The sequence below is a fragment of the Pan paniscus genome, chromosome 15 (assembly GCF_029289425.2).
Source record: "Pan paniscus chromosome 15, NHGRI_mPanPan1-v2.0_pri, whole genome shotgun sequence".
Classification (NCBI taxonomy): Eukaryota; Metazoa; Chordata; class Mammalia; order Primates; family Hominidae; genus Pan; species Pan paniscus.
In genome coordinates this window covers 56,062,917-56,086,919 of record NC_073264.2, presented here as the reverse complement: position 1 = coordinate 56,086,919, position 24,003 = coordinate 56,062,917, and the positions used below count along the sequence as shown (strand labels likewise).

At 41.4% G+C, this 24,003-nt stretch overlaps 1 protein-coding gene across 4 annotated transcripts in view; it reads left to right on the top strand.

Moving 5' to 3' along the window:
- WDHD1 (WD repeat and HMG-box DNA binding protein 1) overlaps positions 1-23,262 on the top strand; it is an 85,164-nt gene extending 61,902 nt beyond the window's left edge. For 3 of the 4 annotated variants that reach the window (XM_003831693.6, XM_034937587.1, XM_063596224.1), the window contains 8 exons: positions 982-1,199; positions 1,298-1,413; positions 1,600-1,653; positions 6,531-6,574; positions 6,962-7,132; positions 8,466-8,599; positions 19,686-19,824; positions 22,467-23,262. In XM_003831693.6, the coding sequence (XP_003831741.2) occupies positions 982-1,199; positions 1,298-1,413; positions 1,600-1,653; positions 6,531-6,574; positions 6,962-7,132; positions 8,466-8,599; positions 19,686-19,824; positions 22,467-22,667 (1,077 nt within the window). In that variant the 3' untranslated portion in view covers positions 22,668-23,262. The remainder of the gene's footprint in view (positions 1-981; positions 1,200-1,297; positions 1,414-1,599; positions 1,654-6,530; positions 6,575-6,961; positions 7,133-8,465; positions 8,600-19,685; positions 19,825-22,466) is intronic. The other variant, XM_034937586.3, reaches the window with a different exon arrangement.
- Positions 23,263-24,003: the final 741 nt, after the last annotated feature.

Sequence of the window (24,003 nt, the reverse complement as noted above, 5' to 3'; positions counted from 1 at the left end):
TTCAAAATACCAATTTTTCTCAGTTTGTTGTTTTTCTTTTTTGTATTTTTTAGAGAAAGGGTCTCACTCTGTTACCCAGGCTAGAGTACAGTGGCAAGATTGTAACTCACTGCAACCTCAACCTCCTGGGCTCTAGTGAACCTCCTGTCTCAGGCTCCTGAGTAGATAAGACTGCAGGTGCATGCCACCACGCCCAGCTAATTTATTTTTTGTAGTTATAGGGTCTCACTGTGTTGCCCAGGTTAGTCTCAAACTCCTGGCCTCTAGCAGTCCCTCTGCCTTGGCCTTCCAAAGTGCTAGGATTACAAGTGTGAGCCAGCACACCTGGCCCCCTTGATTTTTTTTTTTTTTTTGAGACAGAGTCTCGCTTTCTCGCCCAGGCTGGAGTGCAGTGGTGCAATCTTGGCTCACTGCAACCTCCATCTCCCGGGTTCAAGCGATTCTCCTGCCTCAGCTTCCCGAGTAGCTAGGATTACAGGCGCACGCCACCACGCCTGGCTAATTGTGTTTTTACTAGAGACGGGGTTTTGCCATATTGGCCAGGCTGATCTCGAACTCCTCACCTCATGATCCACCCATCTGGGCCTCCCAAAGCACTGGTATTACAGGCGTGAGCCACCGTGCCCAGCCTCCCCCTTGAATTTTTTAAACAAATTTCTTAATTTTCTTGCAATTAGTAGATTAAAGTGGTATGTAATATTTCATCAAATCTAAGCCACTGTTTATTGCATAGTGCACCATTACTTTATTCATTTAAGCCATGGAGACATAAAAATGCTGCCAAAGTGACCCACCATTAATTGTAATTAATTGTAATTCCAATTTCAGAGATGTTAAAACTTGTAAAAATGTGCATCTTAGAATTAGGGAGATAGAGTAGCTAGAAAACTATTGTCTCAGTTTTACTAGTAGTGTCAGTATCTTTAAAAAGTTTTACTTGATGTTATTTGATCTTTTTTTTTCCCCCCCTTTTTGGATTAGCTTTCTTGTAAACTGGAGCGAGAATTCCGTTGTGTGGAACTTGCTGATCTAATGACTCAAAATGCTGTGAATTTAGCCATTAAATATGCTTCTCGCTCTCGGAAATTAATACTGGCTCAAAAACTAAGTGAACTGGCTGTAGAGAAGGCAGCCGAATTGACAGCAACCCAGGTGGAAGAGGAAGAAGAAGAAGATTTCAGAAAAAAGCTGAATGCTGGGTAAGAAATAATTTAGTTGTTTGAATTTTCCTTTACTCTCTTGAATGTTAAGTTGGTCTTTGCATAGCTCTTTATTGAATAATATTATTTTCTTTTAGTTACAGCAATACTGCTACAGAGTGGAGCCAACCAAGGTTCAGAAATCAAGTTGAAGAAGATGCTGAGGACAGTGGAGAAGCTGATGATGAAGAAAAACCAGAAATACATAAGCCTGGTGAGATACATTTTCAAGCCCATAAATCATGAGAACTATCATGGATGTGGCTTTTCCCATTTTGCTTAACTGAGGGAAATTGAATACTCATACTTTTTTTCAGACCTCTTTGCTATCTGGTTGTTGTGTATTGAGGATGACTATATTTTCCCCATTTACATTATATTGCTTTATTTTAATCTGTAGGACAGAACTCGTTTTCCAAAAGTACAAATTCCTCTGATGTTTCAGCTAAGTCAGGTGAGAAATATTTATAAATTTGTAATATCAAGGAAATTTTGCAAGTCGTCTACAAAGTGACACATCTACGCAAATACACCTTAACTCTTAAGGCCACTTTTGGTGTGTGTGTGTTTATGTTTTTGTTTTTTTAATCTCAGATGTTGTTTGTGAAGCTATGGTCATTTAACAAATGTTTATAAAATGCCTATTGAGTGTCAGGCATTTTACTTAATGGTGGATACAGAAGTCAAACAGACATGTGTGGTTGATCTCTGTTTTAATGCTATTTTAGCCCAGCTGAGAAGACAGATATTGAAGACAGATCTGGGTATCACTGAGGGTGCAGGATACTGGAGAAACAGTTAAAAGGAATTGAAGGCTGGGCGCAGTGGCTCACGCCTGTAATCCCAGCACTTTGGGAGGCCGGAGTGGGCGGATAACGAGGTCAGGAGTTCTAGACTAGCCTGGCCAACACGGTGAAACCCCATCTCTACTAAAAATACAAAAATTAGCCGAGGCTGGTGGTATGTGCCTGTAATCCCAGCTACTCGGGAGGCTGAAGCAGGAGAATCACTTGAACTCAGGAGGCGGAGGTAGCAGTGAGCCGAGATCGTGCCATTGCACTCCAGCCTGGGCAATGGAGTGAGACTCCATCTCAAAAAAAAAAAAGGAGTTGAAAATAGTTGCGTACAGGGAGTGGGCCTGGGGGATAGAGAAGGTTGAAGTAGGGTACTGCTGGCCCTTTTTTGGTGGGGAGCATAAACCTTATAGTACCATTTGACTTTTTAAACTGTGGACATATGTTACTTTGATTTTAAAAAGTTAACTTAAAAAACATGTAGAATATGAAAAGAGCGTATGACACATAGCTGTCATCTAGCCAGTGGTGGAGGATGGGTAGGGACTTCAAGGCAGGCCTCATGGAGTGTTTACAGCAGAGACCTGAAGGATGAATAACAGTCAGCAAGGCAAAGGTGCATGGGAACAGGAGCAGAAGAGAAGCATTTGGGCTTAAGGAACAGTATGTGTGAACTGAAGTCTGCAAAAGGGTGGTGTGAAAAGCTCAGAGAGCAAAGAGAAAGTGGTGCTGAAGGGTTTCGGAGTGATGGGCAGGAGCCAAGTCATGCAGATCTGTGTAGGCCATATTAAGGATTTTGGTCTTTTTTTTATTTTATTTTATTTTTTTTAATAGAGATGAGGTGTCACTCTGTTGTCCAGGCTGGTCTCAAACTCAAGCAATTTGCTCACCTCCACATCCCAAAGTGTTGGACCTGCAGGTGTGAGCCACCACACCCGGTCAGGATTTTGCTCTTTATTCTAAGGTCACTGAGAGACTGTTGTAGGTTTTAAGCAGAGGTATAGCATGGCACACTGTGCTGAAGAAGAACAGATAATAGACTACTGGCCAGGTGTGATGGCTCATGTCTGTAACCTCAGCATTTTGAGAGGCCAAGGTGGAAGGATCACTTGAGACCAGACGTTTGAGACCAGCCTTGGAAACAACGAAACCCTATCTCTACAAAAAGTAAATAATAAAAATATTAGCCAGGCATGGTAGTACACACCGGTAGTCCCAGGTATTTGGGAGGCTGGGGCAGGAGGATATCTTGAGCCCAGGAGTTCGAGGGTGCAGTAGGCTATGGTTGCACCACTGCACTCCAGCCTGGGTGACAGAGCAAGACCCTGTATCAAAAAATAAATAGGCCAGGCGTGGTGGCTCACGCCTGTAATTCCAGCACTTTGGGAGGCCGAGGCAGGTGGAGCACTTGAGGTCAGGAGTTCAAGACCAGCCTGGCCAAAATGGTGAAACCACATCTCCACTAAAAATACAAAAAAAAAAAAAATTAGCCGGGCATGGTGGCTCATGCCTGTAATCCCAGCTACTCGGGAGGCTGAGGCAGGAGAATTGCTTGAATCCAGGAGTGGGGAGTTGCAGTAAGTGGAGATCACGCCACTGCACTCCAGCCTAGGTGACAGTGTGAGACTTCATCTAAAATAATAATAATAATAAGAAGAAGTAAATAAAAATTAAAAAATAAAGAGACTACAAGCCGGGCGTGGTGGCTCACACCTGTAATCCCAGCACTTTGGGAGGCTGAGGAGGGTGGATCACGAGGTCAGGAGATTGAGACCATCCTGAAGAACACAGTGAAACCCCGTCTCTACTAAAAATACAAAAAAATTAGCCAGGCATGGTGGCAGGCACCTGTAATCCCAGCTACTTGGGAGGCTGAGGCAGGAGAATGGCGTGAACCCGGGAGGCGGAGCTTGCAGTGAGGTGAGATCATACCACCACACTCCAGCCTGGGCGACAGAGTGAGACTCCATCTCAAATAAATAAATAAACAAACAAACTACAGAGGCAGTCCAAATGAGATTGAATAAGGGCCTGAGCTAGGGTGGTGATGGTGATGTTAGAAAGAATGGGCAGAGTTGGAGAGCTATTTCTGAAGATGATGAAGAGAGTGTAGGAGTTCAGGGCGTAAAGAGTGATTCTCAGTTTCTTGTAATAGAAGAAAAACTTAAGCACATTTGAATCTTGAAGGATTAATTTGAACATTCAGTGATTCATGAATCAGGGAGGCACCAAACCGCAAGGGGCTAGCACTCTGCCAGGAGAGACAAAAGGGGAAACTTTTATAAAGTATTTTCAGAAACGAGATAAATAAAACAATTTTTATTGGCTAGATGGAAAGGTTTTTTTGTTTGTTTTTTTTTTTGGTGGGGGGGTGCGAATACAGGGTACCTTGCTTTGTCACTCAGACTGGAGTAGAGTTGGAGTGCAGTGATGCAGTCCTAGCTCACTACAGCCTTGAGATCGTATGCTCAGGTGATCCTCCTGCCTCACTCTACTGAGTAGCTATGACTACAGTTGTGCATCACCATGCCTGGTTAATTTTTTGTGTGTACTTTTTGTAGAGAGAGGAGCTTGCTTTGTTGCCGAAGCTGGTCTGGAACTCCTGGGCTTAAGTGACCCTCCTGCCTTAGCCTCCCAAAATTTTCGGATTACAGGCACAAGTGGCCATGCTCAGCTAGAAATTTCCTGCCTGCCTGCCTCCCTCCCTCCCTCCCTCCCTCCCTCCCTCCCTCCCTTCCTTGCTTCTTCCCTCCCTCTCTCCCTCCTCTTCCCCACCCCCCAGGGTGTGACTGTCATCCAGGTTAGAGTGCAGTGGCGTGATTATGGCTCACTGCAGCCTCAACCTCCCAGACCCAAGCGATCTTTCCACCTCAGCCTCCCAAGAAACTAGGACCACAGGCATGTGTCACCATGTCTGGCTAGTTTTGTTTTGGTTTGGGTTTTTTGTTTTGTTGTTTTTTGTTTTTGTAGAGACAGGGTCTCCCTATGTTACCCATGCTAGTCTTAAACTGGGCTCAAGCAGTCCTCCCTCCTCAGCCTCCCAAAGTGCTGGGATTACAGGCTTGAGCCACCATGCCAGGAAAGCTCTTAATTAGAGATTAGTTTGTTAACACTGGCTTGAGTACTTGAGTGAATGATGGTGCCATTTCCTAAGTCAGGAAACACTAGAGAAAAGCAGATTTAGAGAGGAAGATGATGAATTACTGTAAGGTGAGTAGAATGTCATGAAGACAGATATTTGAATCAGGAGCTCAGGGAAGTATTCTGGTCAAGAGATACAAAGTGAAAATCATTGGCATAAGTATAGCAATTTAAACCATGGGCATGGGTAAGCAAGCATTGGGGGAGAATGTAAAGCAAAAAGAAAAATGAGCTTAGGCCTAGGGAATCTCCAACATTTGAGCATCAGGTAGAGGAAGAGGAGGAACCAACTATTGGAACACAATGAGTCCACAGGTCCAGAGAGGAAGGAACTAAGTCAGGGAATGCAGTATCTCAGAAGTCAAGAGAGGACAAAGTATCAAGAAGTAAGGAACAGTCAACTATGTGGGATGCCATTGATAGAGCAAACAAGGTGACTGAAAGGTATCCACCAGATTTGACCATGTAGAGATCACTGAGGGCCTTAGCAAGAGGAGATTCTGTAGGGTGGTAGAGCTGAAAGTGCTATATTGTATGGAGGAATGTATGGGTGGTGAGGAAATGATAATAGTGTCAACAGCTCTTGGAAAAATTTGGCTGGATGACCGGGCGCGGTGGCTCATGCTTGTAATCCCAGCACTGTGGGAGGCCAAGGCAGACGGATCACCTGAGGTCAGGAGTTCAAGACCAGCCTGGCCAACATGGTGAAACCCTGTCTCTATTAAAAATACAAAAATTAGCCGGGCGTGGTAGCAGGCGCCTGTAATCCCAGCAACTCGGGAGGCTGAGACAGTAGAATCGCCTGAACCTGGGAGGTGGACTTTGCAGTGAGCCGAGATCACACCATTGCCCTCCAGCTTGGGCAACAAGAGCGAGACTCTGTCTCAAAAAAAAAAAAAAAAGTGGCTGGATGGAGGAGGCGAGAGAAAATGGTGACTGGAAGGAATGTGGGGTAGAGAAGGTTTGTTTTTTGTTTCTTTTTAAGTTGGGAGACTTTAGGGGCCAATAAATAGGGAAAAGTCAAAGATGTAGGATGTCAAGAAACTTGATAGGTCAGGTTTTCTGACAAAGCAGGAGGGCATGGGATGCAGAACACAAGTAAAGGGATTACTAACCTTAGCTCAGACGAGCTGCCACTCTTCCGCAGTAACAGAAGATAAAAGATCTGTACATACTGAATATGTTTCATAGTGGCACGTTGGGGTGGTTCACATTTAATAGCTTTTATTTTGGCTTAGAAGTAGGAAAGAGGATATCTGTTGTTAATAGTTTTGAAAAGTTGCAAAACACATTTGTTTTCATTTAATGGGGATTAAAATATTGTGTCTAGTATTATAGATGTCAGAAGTCATCTATTTTCTACCATTATTAAGCAAGGGTTTCTTTTTTGTGAAAGGTGCAGTTACCTTTAGCAGCCAAGGACGAGTAAATCCCTTTAAGGTAAACTCTTACAAGTGATGTTTTATATTATTTAAATACATTTGTATACAAAGAAATATTTCCAAATGATGAGATGACTCTCCCCAGACTTGGAGGCATGAAAGACTGATCTGTGTGGAAACAGAAGAAAGCAGCACTTGGGCTGAGAGTTGTCTTTTCTACTCACCTTCTAAGTACCTATGGTTTTGAAAGATACCTCTGTCTTTCTTGGGGATGTGGTATTTGGGAATATACGTATCATTCTTAATTTGGATTGTACCAAATGTATTTAGTTCTAAAGATGAGATGGCAATACAAACTTAACAGAAATTTCAAGAAAAAATAAGTCTCTTGGGATTTTATTTTTCTTCTTTAAACATAAAGTGCTAACACTAGTTTGCTCTTTAGGTATCAGCCAGTTCCAAAGAACCAGCCATGTCAATGAATTCAGCACGTTCAACTAATATTTTAGACAATATGGGCAAATCATCCAAGAAATCCACTGCACTTAGTCGAACTACAAATAATGAAAAGTCTCCCATTATAAAGCCTCTGATTCCAAAGCCGAAGCCTAAGCAGGTACTGTTTAAGCTACCCTCATCTGCAGTAAGCAGCATGGGATCTGTTTGTCTTCAGTTTTGTTCACTGTTTCAGATATAGGATAGGAGGTTCTGATTGTTTACAATTGTCTTGCTAGGGAAGTGAGTTCAATTCTGTTTTTGCAGCTAGGCACAGTGGCACACACCTGTAGTCCCAGATACTCAGGAGGCTGAGGTGGGAGGATCACTTGAGCCCAGGAGTTTGAGTCCAGTCTGGGAAACATAAGAGATACCCCATCTGAAAAAAACAAACCCCAAAACAGTCGTGTTTTTTGTTTCAGAATCACTCCCTGTTCTGCCTCGTGAGTTGTTACACACTTTGTAGCAGATTCTGACTTCCAAGATCACTATCCTGCTCCCCCTGTCTTTTTTGAGACAGAGGCTCACTCTGTCACCCAGGCTGGATGGAGTGCAGTGTCAGGATCTCAGCTCACTGCAGCCTCTGTCTCCTGGGTTCAAGCAATTCTCATGCCTCAGCCTCCTGAGGAGTTGGGATTACAGAGGCCTGACATCACGCCCAGCTAATTTTGGTATTTTTAGTAGAGATGGGGTTTCAGCATGATGGCCAGGCTGGTCTCAAACTCCTGGCCTCAAGTGATCCACCCACCTCAGCCTCCCAAAGTGCTGGTATTACAGGCATGAGCCACTGCACCCAGCCTATCCTGCCCCTCTCCTTGTTTTTATAGATCACTTTTTAAAAATATATATACTCAGACCCCAGAAGCTCAGACATTTATCTGTATTTTTATTAAAATCACCCAGATAGTTCTGATGTATATTCTTATTTAATAGTGGCTGATATTGTACATGGCCCTAATTTTTCCTTGTTCTGAGTCCTGATTTTTCCACTCTGATAAGTATTTGATCCCGGATTAGTCATTGGTAAAATAGATCTATTGCTTATCTTTTCTATTTAATATAATTGTATTCATTTAGAAAACATGGAATTTAGGCCAGCCGCGGTGGCAGGTGCCTGTAATCCCAGCTACCTGGGAGGGTGAGTCAGGAGAACCACTTGAACTCGGAGGGTGGAGGTTGCAGTGAGCCGAGATAGGGCCACTGCACTCCAGCCTGGGCAACAGAGTGAGACTCCGTCTCAAAAAAAAAAAAAAGGAAAACATGGAATCTGAAGTGTAGTTTTTTGGTTTTGCATGTGTTTGCCTATTTATTTACAACTGAGAACTCCAGATTTCACGTGTTAGTATAAGAATTCTCAATAATTATAGATGTTTCTTCACATTTTTCAGAACGTGCTTATAAAACATATAAAATTATACTAGATGTTGTTGCAGTATTCATGTTTGTTTTTATAGGCATCTGCAGCATCCTATTTCCAGAAAAAAAATTCTCAAACTAATAAAACTGAGGAAGTGAAAGAAGAAAATCTTAAAAATGTATTATCTGAAACCCCAGCTATATGTCCTCCTCAAAACACTGAAAACCAAAGGTCAGTACATAGAGAAATTTAGCATGCAGTGACCAAGTAAAAAGTATACAGTAGCAGCAATACAAAATTATGCAATGCTGTTATTCCTTAATACAAATAATACATTGGCATTGGTAGTGGGCATTCTGGACACTTGTGACTATAAGGAAGCCACAAATATTAATGTCTATTTATAATATTTATTAAAATATGCTTTAATAAATTGTATATTTTTAAATTGTAGATATATTTTATTGGGACATTATATTTTGTAATTAATTTTTTGTTTGTTTTTAAATAGTTTAATGAGGAGAAATAGCAAAAGATACAAAAAGAAGAGTGATAATAAGTAGTTTCATCCAACTAATTTCTGTCTCCAAAAACAATCACTGCAACAAGTTTCTTGTGGAACTTTCCAAAATTATTCTATTTATGTGCAAATACATATTTGTCTATTTTTTGTTTTACACATTATTCTGTACCTTACTTTTTTAACTTAACAATAGCTTTTGTAGCTTATTTTATATTACTACATAAAGAACTTCTTTATACTGGCCGGGCATGGTGGCTCACGCCTATAATCTCAGCACTTTGGGAAGCCGAAGCAGGCGGGTCATCTGAGGATGGGAGTTCGAGACCAGCCTGACCAACATGGAGAAACCCTGTCTCTATTAAAAATACAAAATTAGCCAGGCGTGGTGGCACATGCCTGTAATCCCAGCAAATCGGAAGGCTGAGGCAGGAGAATCACTTGAACCCGGGACGTGGAGATTGCAGTGATCTGAGATCACACCGCTGCACTCCAGCCTGGGCAACAAAAGCGAAACTCTGTCTCAAAAAAAAAAAAAAAAAGAACTTCTTTATACTATAGCAAGGCTATCAGAAAAAGTAAATACATAAATGGATGGATAGATAGAAAAATAAGAGCTTCAATCTTTGTGTATCCATTGAATAGACATGTCATAGTTCATGTAGTTCTCTACTTGTGGACAAAAGATGGTTACTGGTCTTTTGCTAGTACAGACAGTACTGCAATGAATAATTTTATATGAATAGCATTTCTCACAGATGCATATATAGCTATAAGATGGATTCATGTATGGTTCAAGTTAATCTGCACTTATAATTCCAATGCCAGATTGTTCTGCATTGATGTTGTATCATTTTATACACCTTTAGCAATATGAGTATTCCTATTTGCTCATATCCTCTTTGTCCACAAACACAGTATGTTACCTATTTTCTTGATCTCTACTATGCTGGATTTCTTTGTATTTATTTATTTTTTTTTGAGACGGAGTTTCGCTCTTGTTGCCCAGGCTGGAGTGCATTGGCACGATCTTGGCTCACTGCAACCTCCGCCTCCCAGGTTCAAGCGATTCTCCTGCCTCAGCCTCCTGAGTAGCTGGGATTGCAGGCATACGCCACCATGCCTGGCTAATTTTATATCTTTTTTTTTTTTTTAAATACTTTAAGCTCTAGGGTACATGTGCACAACATTCAGGTTTGTTACATATGTACACATGTGCCATGTTGGTGTGCTGTGCTCATCATTTACATTAGGTATATCTCCTAATGCTATCCCTCCCCACTTCCCCCACCCCACAACAGGCCCAAGTGTGTGATGTTCCCCTTCCTGTGTCCAAGCGTTCTCATTGTTCACTTCCCACCTATGAGTGAGAACATGCGGTGTTTGGTTTTTTGTCCTTGAGATAGTTTGCTGAGAATGATGGTTCCCAGTTTCATCCATGTCCCTACAAAGGACATGAACTCATCCTTTTTTATGGCTGTATAGTATTCCATGGTGCATATGTGCCACATTTTCTTAATCTAGTCTATCATTGATGAACATTTAGGTTGGTTCCAAGTCTTTGCTATTGTGAATAGTGCCACAATAAACATACGTGTGCATGTGTTTTTATAGCAGCATGATTTATAATCCTTTGGGTATATACCAAGTAATGGGATTGCTGGGTCAAATGGTATTTCTAGTTCTAGATCCTTGAGGAATCGCCACACTGTCTTCCACAATGGTTGAACTAGTTTACAGTCCCACCAACAGTGTAAAAGTGTTCCTATTTCTCCACATCCTCTCCAGCACCTGTTGTTTCCTGACATTTTAATGATTGCCATTCTAACTGGTGTGAGATGGTTTCTCACTGTGGTTTTGATTTGCATTTCTCTGATGGCCAGTGATGATGAGCATTTTTTCATGTGTCTGTTGGCTGCATAAATGTCTTCTTTTGAGAAGTGTCTGCTCATATCCTTCGCCCACTTTTTGATGGGGTTTGTTTTTTTCTTGTAAATTTGTTTGAGTTCTTTGTAGATTCTGGATATTAGCCCTTTGTCAGATGGGTAGATTGCAAAATTTTTTCCCGTTCTGTAGATTGCCTGTTCACTCTGATGGTAGTTTCTTTTGCTGTGCAGAAGCTCTTTAGTTTAATTAGATCCCATCTGTCAATTTTGGCTTTTGTTGCCATTGCTTTTGGTGTTTTAGACATGAAGTCCTTGCACATTCCTATATCCTGAATGGTATTGCCTAGGTTTTCTTCTGGGGTTTTTATGGTTTTAGATCTAACATTTAAGTCTTTAATCCATCTGGAATTAATTTTTGTATAAGATGTAAGGAATGGATCCAGTTTCAGCTTTCTACATATGGGTAGGCAGTTTTCCCAGCACTATTTATTAAATAGGGAATCCTTTCCCCATTTCTTGTTTTTGTCATGTTTGTCAAAGATCAGATGGTTGTAGATGTGTGGTATTATTTCTGAGGGCTGTGTTCTGTTCCATTGGTCTATATCTCTGTTTTGGTACCAGTACCGTGCTGTTTTGTATAGTTTGAAGTCAGGTAGTGTGATGCCTCCAGCTTTGTTCCTTTGGCTTATGAGTGACTTGGCAATGCGGGCTCTTTCTTGGTTCCATATGAACTTTAAAGTAGTTTTTTCCAATTCTGTGAAGAAAGTCATTGGTAGCTTGATGGGGATGGCATTGAATCTATAAATTACCTTGGACAGTATGGCCGTTTTCACGATAGTGATTCTTCCTATCCATGAGCGTGGAATGTTCTTCCGTTTGTTTGTGTCCTCTTTTATTTCATTGAGCAGTGGTTTGTAGTTCTCTTTGAAGAGGTCCTTCACATCCCTTGTAAGTTGGATTCCTAGGTATTTTATTCTCTTTGAAGCAATTGTGAATGGGAGTTCACTCATGATTTGGCTCTCTGTTTGTCTGTTATTGGTGTATAAGAATGCTTGCGATTTTTGCACATTGATTTTGTATCCTGAGACTTTGCTGAAGTTCCCTATCAGCTTAAGGAGATTTTGGGCTGAGACGATGGGGTTTTCTAAATATACAATCACGTCATCTGCAAACAGGTACAATTTGACTTCCTCTTTTCCTAATTGAATACCCTTTATTTCTTTCTCCTGCCTGATTGCCCTGGCCAGAACTTCCAACACTATGTTGAACAGAAGTGGTGAGAGAGGGCATCCCTGTCTTGTGCCAGTTTTCAAAGGGAATGCTTCCGGTTTTTGCCCATTCAGTATGATATTGGCTGTGGGTTTGTCATAAATAGCTCTTATTATTTTGAGATACATCCCATCAATACCTAATTTATTGAGAGTTTTTTAGCATGAAGCGTTGTTGAATTTTGTCACAGGCCTTTTCTGCATCTATTGAGATAATCATGTGGTTTTAGTCTTTGGTTCTGTTTATATGCTGGATTACGTTTATTGATTTGCGAATGTTGAACTAGCCTTGCATCCCAGGGATGAAGCCCACTTGATAAGTTTTTTGAAGTGCTGCTGGATTTGGTTTGCCAGTATTTTATTGAGGATTTTTGCATCCATGTTCATCAGGGATATTGGTCTAAAATTCTCTTTTTTTGTTGTGTCTCTGCCAGGCTTTGGTATCAGGATGATGCTGGCCTCATAAAATGAGTTAGGGAGGATTCCCTCTTTTTCTATTGATTGGAATAGTTTCAGAAGGAATGGTAACAGCTCCTCCTTGTACCTCTGGTAGAATTTGGCTGTGAATCCATCTGGTCCTGGACTTTTTTTTTTGGTTGGTAGACTATTAATTATTGCCTCAATTTCAGAGCCTGTTATTGGTCTATTCAGAGATTGAACTTCTTCCTCGTTTAGTCTTGGGAGGGTGTGTGTGTCCAGAATTTATCCATGTCTTCTAGATTTTCTAGTTTATTTGCATAGAGGTGTTTATAGTATTCTCTGATGGTAGTTTGTATTTCTGTGGGATCAGTGGTGATATCCCCTTTATCATTTTTTATTGCGTCTATTTGATTCTTCTCTCTTTTCTTCTTTATTAGTCTTGCTAGCAGTCTATCAATTTTATTGATCTTTTCAAAAAACCAGCTCCTGGATTCATTGATTTTTTGAAGGGTTTTTTGTGTCTCTATCTCCTTCAGTTCTGCTCTAATCTTAGTTATTTCTTGCCTTCTGCTAACTTTTGAATATGTTTGCTCTTGCTTCTCTAGTTCTTTTAATTGTGATGTTAGGGTGTCAATTTTAGATCTTTCCTGCTTTCTCTTGTGGGCATTTAGTGCTATAAATTTCCCTCTACACACTGCTTTAAATGTGTCCCAGAGATTCTGGTATGCTGTGTCTTTGTTCTCATTGGTTTCAAAGAACATCTTTATTTCTGCCTTCATTTCGTTATGTACCCAGTAGTCATTCAGGAGCAGGTTGTTCAGTTTCCATGTGGTTGAGCAGTTTTGGGTGAGTTTCCTAATCCTGAGTTCTAGTTTGATTGCACTGTGGTCTGAGAGACAGTTTGTTATAATTTCTGTTCTTTTACATTTGCTGAGGAGTGCTTTACTTCCAACTATGTGGTCAATGTTGGAATAAGTGCGATGTGGTGCTCAGAAGAATGTATATTCTGTTGATTTGGGGTGGAGAGTTCCGTAGATGTCTATTAGGTCTGCTTGGTGCAGAGCTGAGTTCAATTCCTGGATATCCTTGTTAACTTTGTCTCGTTGATGTGTCTAATGTTGACAGTGGGGTGTTAAAGTCTCCCATTATTATTGCGTGGGAGTCTAAGTCTCTTTGTAGGTCTCTAAGGACTTGCTTTATGAATCTGGGTGCTCCTGTATTGGGTGCATATATATTTAGGATAGTTAGCTCTTCTTGTTGAATTGAATTGATCCCTTTACCATTATGTAATGGCCTTCTTTGTCTCTTTTGATCTTTGTTGGTTTAAAGTCTGTTTTATCAGAGACTAGGATTGCAACCCCTGCCTTTTGTTGTTTTCCATTTGCTTGGTAGATCTTCCTCCATCCCTTTATTTTGAGCTTATGTGTGTCTCTGCACATGACATGGGTCTCCTGAATACAGCACACTGATGGGTCTTGACTTTTTATCCAATTTGCCAGTCTGTGTCTTTTAATTGGAGCATTTAGCCCATTTACATTTAAGGTTAATATTGTTATATGTGAATTTGATCCTGTCATTATGATGTTAGCTGGTTACTTTGCTCATTAATTGATGCAGTTTCTTCCTAGCCTCGATGGTCTTTACAATTTGGCATGTTTTTTCAGTGGCTGGTACCAGTTGTTCCTTTCCATGTTTAGTGCTTCTTTCAGGAGCTCTTGTAGGGCAGGCGTGGTGGTGACAAAATCTCTCAGCATTTGCTTGTCTGTAAAGGATTTTATTTCTCCTTCACTTATGAAGCTTGGTTTGGCTGGATATGAAATTCTGAGTTGAAAATTCTTTTCTTTAAGAATGTTGAATATTGGCCCCCACTCTCTTCTGGCTCATAGAGTTTCTGCCGAGAGATCAGCTGTTAGTCTGATGGGCTTCCCTTTGTGGGTAACCCAACCTTTCTCTCTCAACATTTTTTCCTTCATTTCAACTTTGGTGAATCTGACAATTATGTGTCTTGGAGTTGCTCTTCTCGAGGAGTATCTTTGTGGCATTCTCTGTATTTCCTGAATTTGAATGTTGGCCTGCCTTGCTAGATTGGGGAAGTTCTCCTGGATAGTATCCTGCAGAGTGTTTTCCAACTTGGTTCCATTCTCCCTGGCACTTTCAGGTACACCAAACAAATGTAGATTTGGTCTTTTCACATAGTCCCATATTTCTTGGAGGCTTTGTTCGTTTCTTTTTACTCTTTTTTCTCTGAACTTTTCTTCTTGCTTCATTTCATTCATTTGATCTTTGATCACTGATACCCTTTCTTCCAGTTGATTGAATTGGCTACTGAGGCTTGTGCATTTGTCACGTAGTTCTCGTGCCATGGTTTTCAGCTCCATCAGGTCATTTGAGGAGTTCTCTACACTGGTTATTCTAGTTAGCCATTCGTCTAATCTTTTTTCAAGGTTTTTAGCTCCTTTGCGATGCGTTCGAACTTCCTCCTTTAGCTCGGAGAGGTTTGATTGTCTGAAGCCTTCTTCTCTCAACTCGTCAAAGTCATTCTCCGTCCAGCTTTGTTCCGTTGCTGGTGAGGAGCTGCGTTCCTTTGGAGGGGGAGAGGTGCTCTGATTTTTAGAATTTTCAGCTTTTTTGCTCTGTTTTTTCCCCAGTCTTTATGGTTTCATCTATCTTTGGTCTTTGATGATGGTGACGTACACATGGGGTTTTGGTGTGGATGTCCTTTTTGTTTGTTAGTTTTCCTTCTAACAGTCAGGACCCTCAGCTGCAGGTCTGTTGGAGTTTGCTGGAGGCCCACTCCAGACTCTGCCTGGGTATCAGCAGCGGAGGCTGCAGCACAGCAAATATTGCTGAACAGCAAATGTTGCTGCCTGGTCATTCCTCTGGAAGCCTCGTCTCAGAGGGGTACCCGGCTGTGTGAGGTGTCAGTCTGCCCCTACTGGGGGGTGCCTCCCAGTTAGGCTACTTGGGGGTCAGGGACCCACCTGCCACTGAGGAGGCAGTCTGTCCATTCTCAGATCTCAAATTCCGTGCTGGGAGAACCACTACTCTCTTCAAAGCTGTCAGACAGGGACATTTAAGTCTGTAGAGGTTTCTGCTGCCTTTGTTCGGCTATGCCCTGCCCCCAGAGGTGGAGTCCACAGAGGCAGGCAGGTCTCCTTGAGCTTCGGTGGGGTCCACCCAGTTCGAGTTTCCTGGCTGAGGCTGCCGCCTTGCAGTTCAATCTCAGACTGCTGTGCTAGCAATGAGTGAGGCTCCATGGGCGTGGGACCCTCTGAGCCAGGAGTGGGATATAATCTCCTGGTGTGCCGTTTGCTAAGACCATTGGAAAAGCACAGTATTAGGGTGGGGGTGACCCAATTTTCCAGGTGCTGTGTGTCACAGCTTTGCTTGGCTAGGAAAGGGAATTTTCTGACCCCTTGCGCTTCCCGGGTGAGGTGATGCCTCGCCCTGCTTCAGCTCACACTCGGTGTGCCACACCCCCTGTTCTGCGCCCACTGTCCGACAAGCCTTAGTGAGATGAACCTGGTACCTCAGTTGGAAGTGCAGAAATCACCCGTCTTCTGCATCGCTCATGCTGGGAGCTGTAGACTGAAGCTCTTCCTATTCGACCGTCTTGGAACCGCTTAATTTTGTATCTTTAGTAGAGACGAGGTTTCTCCATGTTGGTCAGGCTGGTCTCGAACTCCCGACCTCAGGTGATCTGCCCACTTTGGCCTCCCAAAGTGCTGGAATTACAGGTGTGAGCCACCACTCCTGGCCTTATTTTTAATATATCCGTTAAATTTGAAAAGTCACAATTTTGGCCTGGCACAGTGGCTCATGCCTGTAATCCCAGCACTTTGGGAGGCGGAGGTGGGCGGATCACTTGAGGTCAAGAGTTCGAGACCAGCCTGGCCAACATGGTGAAACCCCATCTCTATTAAAAATACAAAAGTTTGCCAGGTATGGTGGCTCGTGCCTGTAATCCCAGCTACTCGGGAGGCTGAGGCAGGAGAATCGCTTGAACACAGGAGATGGAGGCTGCAGTGAGCCAAGATTGTGCCACTGCAGTCCAGCCTGGGCAACAGAGTGAGACTCCATCTCAGAAAAAACAAAAAGAAAAGAACAGTCACAATTTCATTTTTACCATAATATATCTCATTTTTCTCATGCTGAACAGTCTAGGGAGAAAAATAATAATAAAGTATATCTTATTTTCTTAATGACTTTATGTTAACCAGTTTGAGGGAGTGGCTGTGGTTTTCACATTTCCTGTTTTGTTCTGAATTTAATTTAGGTCTTAAACAGTGAAAATTTTATTTAAGAAAATTGATAGGCCGGGCATAGTGGCTCATGGTTTTTTTTCCTCTTAACACTTTTTTTTTTTCTTTTTGCTCTTGTTGCCCAGACTGCAATGCAATGGCACAGTCTCGGCTCACTGCAACCTCTGCCTCTGGGTTCAAGTGATTCTCCTGCCTCAGCCTCCTGAGTAGCTGTGATTACAGGCATGCGCCACCATGCCCGACTAATTTTGTATTTTTAGTAGAGATGAGGTTTCTCCATGTTGGTCAGGCTGGTCTTGAACTCCTGACCTCAGGTGATCCACCTGCCTTGGCCTCCCAAAGTGCAGGGATTACAGGTGTGAGCCACCATGCCTGGCCCGCCTAACACTTTTTTTGAGACAGCCTTGCCCTGTCACCAAGGCTGGAGTGCACTGGTGCAATCTCAGCTCACTGCAACCTCCACCTTCTGGATTCAAGCGATTCTCATGCCTCAGCCTCCTGAGTAGCTGGGATTACAGGTGTGTGCCACCATGCCCACTAATTTTGTTATTTTTTGGTAGAGATGGAGTTTGCCACGTTGGCCAGGCTGGTCTCAAACTCTTGGCCTCAAGCGATTTGCCCATCTTGGCTTCCCAAAGTGCTGGGATTACAGGTGTGAGCCACCACACCTGGCCAAGCCTAACACTTTGGAAGGCCAACATGATCAGATAGCTTTAGCCCAGGAGATTGGAACCAGCCTGGGCAATGTAGGGAGACCCCATCTCTACCAAAAGTTTTAAAATCAGCCAGGTGTGTGTGGTGGCACGTGCCTGTAGTCCCAACTGCTTGGGAGTCTGAGGCAGGAGGATTGCTTGAGCCCAGGAATTTGAGGTGGCAGTGAGCTGATTATACCACTGCACTCCAGCCTGGGCGACAAAGCAAGACCCTTTCTCTTAAAACAACAACAAAGAAGATTGATAATTTAATTTTTCATACTATCAGTTGGTTATACAAAAAACTTACTTTTGAAATTTTAAGGAATTACCACTATTGAAACTAATATTTTGTCACAGATGTTGATATACTTAATCAGAAATGTCCAGTTTTAGCCAGGTGGCTGTGCACTCTTGTAGTCCTAGCCACTCAGAAGGTTGAGTCAGAAGGGTTGCTTAAGCCCAGAAGTTTGAGGCCAGCCTAGGCAACATAGTGAGACTCACATCTCTTTAAAAAACAAAGAAAGAAATGTTCAATTTTGGTTTTCTTTTTAAAAATAGCTGTTTAGAAGTAGAAGATTGCAGGCCATTAGGTAGACTTGTGACATTGCCCCAAGTTTCATTAAAATGGGTCTTCATTAATTTTTGGAAATTCAGGAACCTTTGTTATACCTTGATTTTTACTTGTTTTGATTTGTTCTGTTATTTTTCTGGAAATCGGTTTACGTTAAGATTACTTAAAATTTGCATATTTTCAGAAATTGGGCAAGTGGTTATGGTCATACTAGTAATTTTTTAATAAAAATTTTTTTAACCTTAAAAAGTTTAGACTTGTTATTTAGGATTCATTTAGGTTCAGCCTAGTGAGGGGCGTATAGCTGCTGGGTTAAACATAAGAGACTCTGGGCCAGGCACAGTGGCTCAGGCCTGTAATCCCAGCAGTTTGGGAGGCCGAGGCGAGTAGATCATGAGGTCAGGAGTTCGAGACCCACCTGGCCAATATGGTGAAACCCTGTCTTTACTAAAAATACAAAAATTAGCTGGGTGTGGTGGCGCGTACCTGTAGTCCCAGCTGTTTGGGAGGCTGAGGCAGGAGAATCACTTGAACCTGGAAGGTGGAGGTTGCAGTAAGCCGATACGGAGCCACTGTACTCCAGCATAGGGGAAAGAGCGAGACTCCGTCTCTACAAAAAAACATAGACTTTGGAGTCAAATTGCCCGGTTGTTGAATCCCAGGTCTGAGTTTTACTGTTTGTGTAACCTGGGATAGGTTATTTCATGTCTCTGAGCCTCCCTTTTCTCACTTATGGAATGGAGATAATAATTGTATCCATCTCATAGTGTTATTGTCATTTAAATGAGGTACTATACATAAAGCTTTTAGAGTAGTGCCTGGTAGATAGTAAGTGATCAGTAAATGTTAAATATTTGCATTAAACCTTAACTTGTGTGACTTAAAGACAATTTGTGTTGTAAGTGGAATCTAATGAAATGTACAAATGTGTTGTGTCCGTGCTTCACCTAATGCTGATGCAGGTCAGCTCTGAGAGCAAGGGTGAGGCGATGGGAAAGGGGCTTGAGAAAAGTAGTGAGGAATTCAAATAGCTGGTTTGGGGAAATAGAAAAAGAGCCTACCAAGGACATGTGGTAGGCCACAAGGGCTAAGTGAGGTTGGAGACCTTGAGCCTGTCAACATTCATTAAAAAGTTGAAAGTACAGAGTTCATGGTTGCTGCACTTGGCAAATACAAACGTGAGTGATCCTTTTGAATTGACCTTACAAAGGATTTTCCAGTTCATTGATCCTGCAGTCTCCAGGCAGTTTAAAGTAATATGAGGCCAGGCGCGGTGGCTTATGCCTGTAATCCCAGCAGTTTGGGAAGCTGAGGCGGGCAGATCACGTGAGGTCAGGAGTTTGAGACCAGCCTGACCAACATGGTGAAACCCCATGCAAAAAATTAGCCAGGTGTGGTGGCGCATGCCTGTAATCCCAGCTACTTGGGAGGCTGAGGCAGGAGAATCGCTTGAACCCAGGAGGCGGAGGTTGCAGTGAGCTGAGATCGCACCATTGCACTCCAGGCTGGGTGACAGAGTGAGACTCTGTCTCAAAAAAAAAAAAAAAAAGTAACATGAATTAACAAGTGTAACTGTGTCTTCCTTACTTTATATAATAGATGTCAAAGACTTATGGTTGATTACTAACTTAAAATCATGAGGCACTTTAAACTCTGTCTTAAGTATAAAATGTTTTCACATAATTGTGATTTTAGGCCAAAGACCGGGTTCCAGATGTGGTTAGAAGAAAATAGAAGTAATATTTTGTCTGACAATCCTGACTTTTCAGATGAAGCAGACATAATAAAAGAAGGAATGATTCGATTTAGAGTATTGTCAACTGAAGAAAGAAAGGTAAGGATAATTGTGCCGAGATTGAGATCTTAGTGAATTCCCAGATTTAAAAAATTCTTATAGAAATGCCTTTTGGCTGGGTATGGTGTCTTATGCCTGTAATCCTAGCACATTGGGAGGTCGAGGCGGATCACTTGAGCTCAGGAGTTCGTGACCAGCCTGGGCAACATAGTGAGACATCGTCTCTAATAATAATAATAACAACAACAAAGATAATAATGATCATGACAACTAAAAAAAAAAGGAAAAGCCTTTTTCTGTTTTTGGAAATTGAATACATCCACCAAACTTTTTAAAGAGGAAAGTAAGTGCGGATATATGATAATATGGATATGTAGTAATTATTATGTAATGGTGATGGGTTTTTTGTTTTGTTTTTGTTTGAGGCAGGTCTTGTTCTTTCACCCAGGCAGGAGTGTCGTGGTGTGATCATGGCTCACTGCCACCTCGACCTCCTGGGCCCAAGCAATTGTCCTCTTTTTTTTTTTTTTTTTATAGAGACAACCTCTCACTGTGTTGCCCAGCCTGGATGGTTAATTTTTTGACGGTTTACTGTTTTAATCTCTATAAGTTCCTGTATGTTTTAAGTTAGGAGAATACCCCAAGAAAAGATGCATTTGTTAAAAATCAAAAGTGTCAAGCTGAGTTCGTTGGCTCAAGCCTGTAATCCTAGCACTTTGGGAGGCCAAGGCAGGAGGATCTCTTGAGCCCAGGAGTTTGAGACCAGCCTAGACAACATAGTGATACACCATCTCTACAAAAATTTAAAAATTAGCCTGGCATGGTGGCACACACCTGTAGTCCCAGTTACTCAGGAGGTTGAGGTGGGAAGATCACTTACTTGAGCCCAGGAGGTCAAGGCTGCAGTGAGCCGTGATTGTGTCACTGTACTCCAGCATGGGTGACAGAGTGAGACCGGGTCTCTAGGGGGAAAAAAATTAATAAGTAAAAATGAATTCACATTTTTTGAATACTACTTTAGGGTTCTTGCAAGCAGAATTTTTAAAAATTGTATCTACTTACACATTAAATACTACATGAGACTATTCCTTTTGGGAAAAAGACTGGTGTTCTGTTCCAGCCTTTCACATGGAAATTAGGACAGGTGGCTGGCTTGCTTCTGATGAACTTCTGCCATGTGAAGGAAGGAAGGCACAATCTCTCAGTTAGAAGCAGAAGGAATGTGTGTGGTGTACCAGTTAAATCCTCAGGTTTCACTTCCCCAGGAATGGCAGGGCGCAGCACAGGTACCTAGTAACGTAGATACTTGCTTTGGTAAATTGGGTTTTATGAAAAAGGTGTTGCGTAATGAGGAAGCCAGAAACTGGTTTAAACACCTTTAGCGTCATTTAGAACCTCATTTACAATTTTATGTTTCTCATTTGTTGTTCAATAAAATGGCGTCTAAATAAATAAGACTTTACACTGCAAAAGAGGAAGAGACTTGGCAAAGGCTGTGATTGTGTTTTTGAATACTTAAAAATGTAATCAGTATTTTTAAGGTAAACCCCAAACATTTACTTAAATCCAGTTTGTTAATGTGAGAAATTCTATAGCTTGAAGAGCCCTTGAAATGGCCAGGGAAATAAAGTAGGAGTGGGGAACTATTATAGATTAAAAGAGATTTAAGAGACAGATGAAATGAATGGACCTTGTCTGGCTCTTGCTGAGTGAATAAAAATCAAACCCCAAAGAATATATACTCATTTATATAACATTCCTGAAATGACAACATGATCAAGATGGAGAATAGAGTAGTGGTTGCCAGGGGTTGGAGTCAGAGTTGGGGCTTGGGGAAGAGGTTCTGTATTTTGACTGTGGTGGTAAACAAACCAACCCACAATAAAAGTAAATACATACATACGCTCAAATGAGTAGAAGTAAAATGGGATTGTTTCAATGTCAGTTCCCTATAGTTGTGATTGTTGGGCTATAGTTTTGCAAAATGTTACCACTGGGGAAAACTGGGTCAAGGCTACACAGGATCTTTCTGTATTATTTCATACAACTGCATGTGAAACTGCAATTATCTTAGAATAAAAAGTTTCATTTTTATGTTTTATTTATTTATTTATTTATTTTTTGAGACGGAGTCTTGCTCTCGCCCAGGCTGGAGTGCAGTGGTGTGATCTCAGCTCACTGCAGGCTCCACCTCCCGGGTTCACTCCAGTCTCCTGCCTCAGCCTCCCAAGTAGCTGGGACTACAGGCGCCCGCTACCATGCCCGGCTAATTTTTGTGTATTTTTAGTAGAGACGGGGTTTCACTGTGTTAGCCAGGATGGTCTCAGTCTCCTGACCCCGTGATCCACCCACCTCGGCCTCCCAAAGTGCTGGGATTACAGGCATGAGCCACCGTGCCTGGCCAAAAGTTTCATTTTTAAATAGTACTGCAATTATAGTATTTTGCAACTAATATGATTAATATAAGCAAAGCTTAGATTGAGATATAAAAGTAGTGTAAATCTTTAATGTGCTCTGCATTTAAGTAATAAAAGATTTGTTAACAATGAGAACACTTAATTCAAGTGCTAATTATTCTGCTTTATATATAAAAATATTACCTGGAAAAGTAAATAAATCATTTACTTCTTATTTGTTATTTTCTAAAAATCTTTTCTTTTCACTCCTGCCATTTTACAAAGGTGTGGGCTAACAAAGCCAAAGGAGAAACGGCAAGTGAAGGAACTGAAGCAAAGAAGCGAAAACGTGTGGTTGATGAAAGTGATGAAACAGAAAACCAGGAAGAAAAAGCAAAAGAGAACCTGAATTTGTCTAAAAAGCAGAAACCTTTAGATTTTTCTACAAATCAGAAACTATCAGCTTTTGCATTTAAGCAGGAGTAAAGGAAGAAAGTGACCCTAGGGAAGTAATGGATTTTTTTTTACTCATCTTTGAATATAGACTCGAGTCTTTGGGAAACTCATTATATATTTTTTAAAGAGTTTGAAGCAACTGTTTGTCTTTATAAGATAATGTAGTAATTATATTGGTGTAGGTAACAGGACATATGTAAAAACTATCATCTTTGCAGATTACTCTGCCTCCAAATGCAGGGCCTTTCAGAGATGCATTGTGATTGTAATTACTGAGTTGAAGCCCCAACCAATTTGAATTTGTTTCTTAACCTTGAAAAATCATTAAAGCCAAGGTATTAAAACCTTTGTGCATTAATACCTTCTAGGGGTTTGGTTCATTTGGTTTTTGTCATGTGCAAGGAAGGACAATAGTCCTCTTTCCAAGTGTGTTAGCATAGACTTCTCTATATGTTTCTACTAGACCTAGGGGACGACGTCTTTTAATAATACTGGCCCTAAACATGTAAATAATCTTGTAGGTGAGACTTTTTCTTTTGTGTTTCGGAAATTTCCTATGTGGCTTTCAGTTGTCTGTTTGTATAGCCTGGATTTTTTTGAGGTAAATGAAACTTTCTCATTTGTATATTTGGCTTGATATGGTCTTAATATTATCTTTCCACGAAACGGATATATTTCTAGAAAATATATATTTACTACCATAATTTCTACCACCACCCCCATTTTGCTCTGCATTATACACAGTAGAGAAGAACTGAAGACACTGCTGTGACAGTATTGCAGTCCAAGGCATCATGTGCTCCTGGTGGGATACTCTGATTATCAACATTAACAGTACTTTCCTGAGCAAGACTTTGAAGGCCTGATAAGAGAGCAAAGTTACGGAAAGTATTTAACTCTTATTTTATATTGAACAAACAAGGTTTAATCATGTCATACATTTTTGGTTTTCTAAGCAGAGACTAATACAAATGCAGCCACATAAAGGCAGTGTACTGGGGGTGGGAGGGAAGGAAACAATCACATAAAATCAGCTGACTCAAAATTGAGGATAGTTAACAGGTTGAAAGGGAAAAAGTATGTTGAAAATTTAGACATAAATGAACCAAGAATATTCCTTATCTCGTGATGATTAAAGTTAGGAAAACATACATTTTTTATTTTTTAATTAGTAGCTGCTATCAGAGACATTATAGCACAGTGGTTATGAGCACAGATTCCAAAACCAGATTACCTAGGTTCGGAGACCCACTTCTCTACCTACTACTAATAGTTGGGTCATGTTGGGCTGGTGACCCAAATTCTAGCCTTCATTCACTCATCTGTAAAATGGATATAATGATAGTACCTACTTTATAGGTTGTTA